The sequence below is a fragment of the Giraffa tippelskirchi genome, chromosome 6, assembly GCF_054371585.1.
Source record: "Giraffa tippelskirchi isolate mGirTip1 chromosome 6, T2T-mGirTip1v1.2.pri, whole genome shotgun sequence".
Taxonomy (NCBI): domain Eukaryota; kingdom Metazoa; phylum Chordata; class Mammalia; order Artiodactyla; family Giraffidae; genus Giraffa; species Giraffa tippelskirchi.
This window is the reverse complement of record NC_137280.1, coordinates 116,428,117-116,430,662: the sequence shown is the minus strand read 5'-3', so window position 1 is coordinate 116,430,662 and position 2,546 is coordinate 116,428,117. Positions and strand designations below refer to the sequence as shown.

General features: G+C 67.9%; 1 protein-coding gene across 1 annotated transcript; it reads left to right on the top strand.

Annotated features, from left to right (window-relative positions):
- Positions 1–218: 218 nt before the first annotated feature.
- Positions 219–1,481, top strand: C2CD4C (C2 calcium dependent domain containing 4C). The gene has a single exon (XM_081502280.1). It carries the CDS (start codon positions 219–221, stop codon positions 1,479–1,481), a length of 1,263 nt encoding a protein of 420 aa, XP_081358406.1.
- Positions 1,482–2,546: the final 1,065 nt, after the last annotated feature.

Genomic DNA, 2,546 nt, shown 5'->3' with positions numbered 1-2,546 from the left:
AAGCGCGATTCCTCCTGGGAAGGTAGACGAGGGGCGAGCCCACCCCGCCCCCGTGCTGGGCCGCAGCGCCTCGTCACCCCGCTGGCTCCCACAGGGCTCCCCAGGCAGGTGCCGCGAGCCCTGCTTCCAGCCCCCGGGTGCAGGGGGGCCTGCCGCTTCCGACCCTCGCTTCTCTTCCCAGGCTTCGCAGATCCCCCCTGGCTCCTGCCTGTGCCCCAATGAAGAAGACCAACATGTGGTTCTTGGAGAGGTTTCGGGGATCGGGGGAGAATGGAGCTGCGGGGGGCGAGGGCGGGGACAAGGCCGCCAAGGGGCCCCTGTACAGCAACGTGCTCACGCCGGACAAGATCCCGGACTTCTTTATACCCCCCAAGCTGCCCGCCGGCCCCGCCGAGCCCGAAGCGCAGGCCGAGCTGGGGCCCTCGACCTCGGAGCAGAACCTGGCCTCCGCCGCGCCCCGCCGCACCCCCCGGAGCCCTCGGCTGCCCGCCAAGCTGGCTGCCGAGAGCAAGAGCCTACTGAAGGCGGCCACCCGGCACGTGATCCAGATCGAGAGCGCGGAGGACTGGCCGGCCGAGGAGACTGCCACCAACGCCGACCCCCAGGCCCAGGGGGCCATGTCCCTGCCCTCGGTGCCCAAGGCGCAGACGTCCTACGGCTTTGCCACGCTGGCCGAGAGCCCCCACACGCGGCGCAAGGAGTCCCTGTTCCACAGCGAGCACGGGGCTCTAGCCCAGGTGGGCTCCCCGGGCACCCGGCGCCGTCGAGGGGGCGTCAAGGGCAATGGGGGGGACGGGGCACCCAGGGAGGCCGGCGGCGCCCTCATGAGCCCTGGCCGCTGCGTCAGCGGTGGGGAGAGCGACACGGGGTCCTCGGCCGAGTCCTCACCCTTCGGCTCCCCCCTGCTCTCGCGCTCCGTGTCGCTGCTCAAAGGCTTCGCCCAGGACAGCCAGGCCAAGGTGAGCCAGCTCAAGCACTCTGTGGGCCGCCATGGCTCCCTGTCGGCCGACGACAGCACGCCAGACACCAGCCCCGGGGCCCGGCGCCGCCTGCCCCGCAGGGCCACCCCAGAGCCCGGCCCCGAATCTGGCCCGGTGTCCCGCGCGGAGCACGCTGTGCGCATGGGCCCGCGGGGCAGCGTGCGCCTGCTGGCCGAGTACGAGGCGGCCCAGGCCCGCCTGCGCGTGCGCCTGCTGGCGGCCGAGGGCCTCTACGACCGGCTGTGCGACGCCCGCAGCATCAACTGCTGTGTGGGCCTGTGCCTCGTGCCGGGCAAGCTGCAGAAGCAGCGCAGCACCATCGTCAAGAACAGCCGCCACCCAGTGTTCAACGAGGACTTCTTCTTCGACGGCCTGGGTCCGGCCAGCGTGCGGAAGCTGGCGCTCAGGATCAAGGTGGTGAACAAGGGCAGCAGCCTCAAGCGGGACACGCTGCTCGGGGAAAAGGAGCTGCCCCTGACCTCCCTTCTGCCCTTCTTGTAGAGGCCCCCCGCCTCCCGTGGGCCGCGGAGACCCCGCCCTCTCCCGGGTCCTGCAGGGGAGGCCACGGCCACGCCCCCTCCTGGGTCCGGCAGGGGGGCCTCGCCCCTTTCCGGACCCTGCAAGTGAGCCCTGATGCTGCGGCCCCTTTTGGGGGTGTCCTGGGTCATGCTCTTTTCCAGGGGTTATTTTTAATACAGGAGAAGAGAGAAGGCTGCTGGGGAAAAGAAAGAGCCAGCTTGCCGGGCTAAGTCCCTCTATACCCCAAGTTTCATGCCCCCACTGCCGCTGCTCACTGCTTCTGGAGTTCTGGAACCTGGGCCGGGAAGCAACAGAGGCCGACCACAGACCCAGAGGCTGCGGGTCCTGAGGACCAGCCAGGTCTTCTCTGCGGCACGAGTGTCCTGCCCCAGGCCCGCCGGACACCCCCTAGAGAGGGGTGCCAGGCCCAGTGTGGGGCCCCATGGGGCTGTGGAAGGACCCCCTCCTGGGTTAGGCGGTCTCTGGGCAGCCCTCAGTCCTCTCAGGCTCCGGAGGTGAGAGCTGGTCAGAGGGAGGAGGGTGCCACCCCGTCTGAGAGCCACTTCCCGGCAAAGACAGGCAGCTGAGGAGGAAGTCCCAGAAGAGGAGAACAAGAATGATGGCTCTGCCCCTCGAGTGGGACAGCCCTCCATCACCTTCTCTTCTCCTGCCCTGCGGCCCTGCTGGGCCTTCAACCTCTGGAAGGCTAGCTCAGATCGTGCCCAGAGAGCAGCACCAGCTGGTGGCCCCTGCTCCTCCCTGTCTTCGACCCCCACCCCGAGCATCCTCCTCAGCAGCTGGACCCAGGAAGTGCTGCTCAGGGACAGACGGCTTCCGCTTTTCTCCACAGGTGTACATAGGTTCTGGCTAGGGTGGGTGGGACAAGGGGTGGCTAGGGAGACTCTGCTTGTGGCTTTTCATGTTGCTAACACAGCTGCATGGGCTTAACTGTCCTGTTAGTATGTGTGTCCTCAGCTGATTTTTGTGGAAGTTTCCGGCTCAGCCAAACAGAAACGACATAGTCTGAAGCAGGGCCTCCTGGGCTGC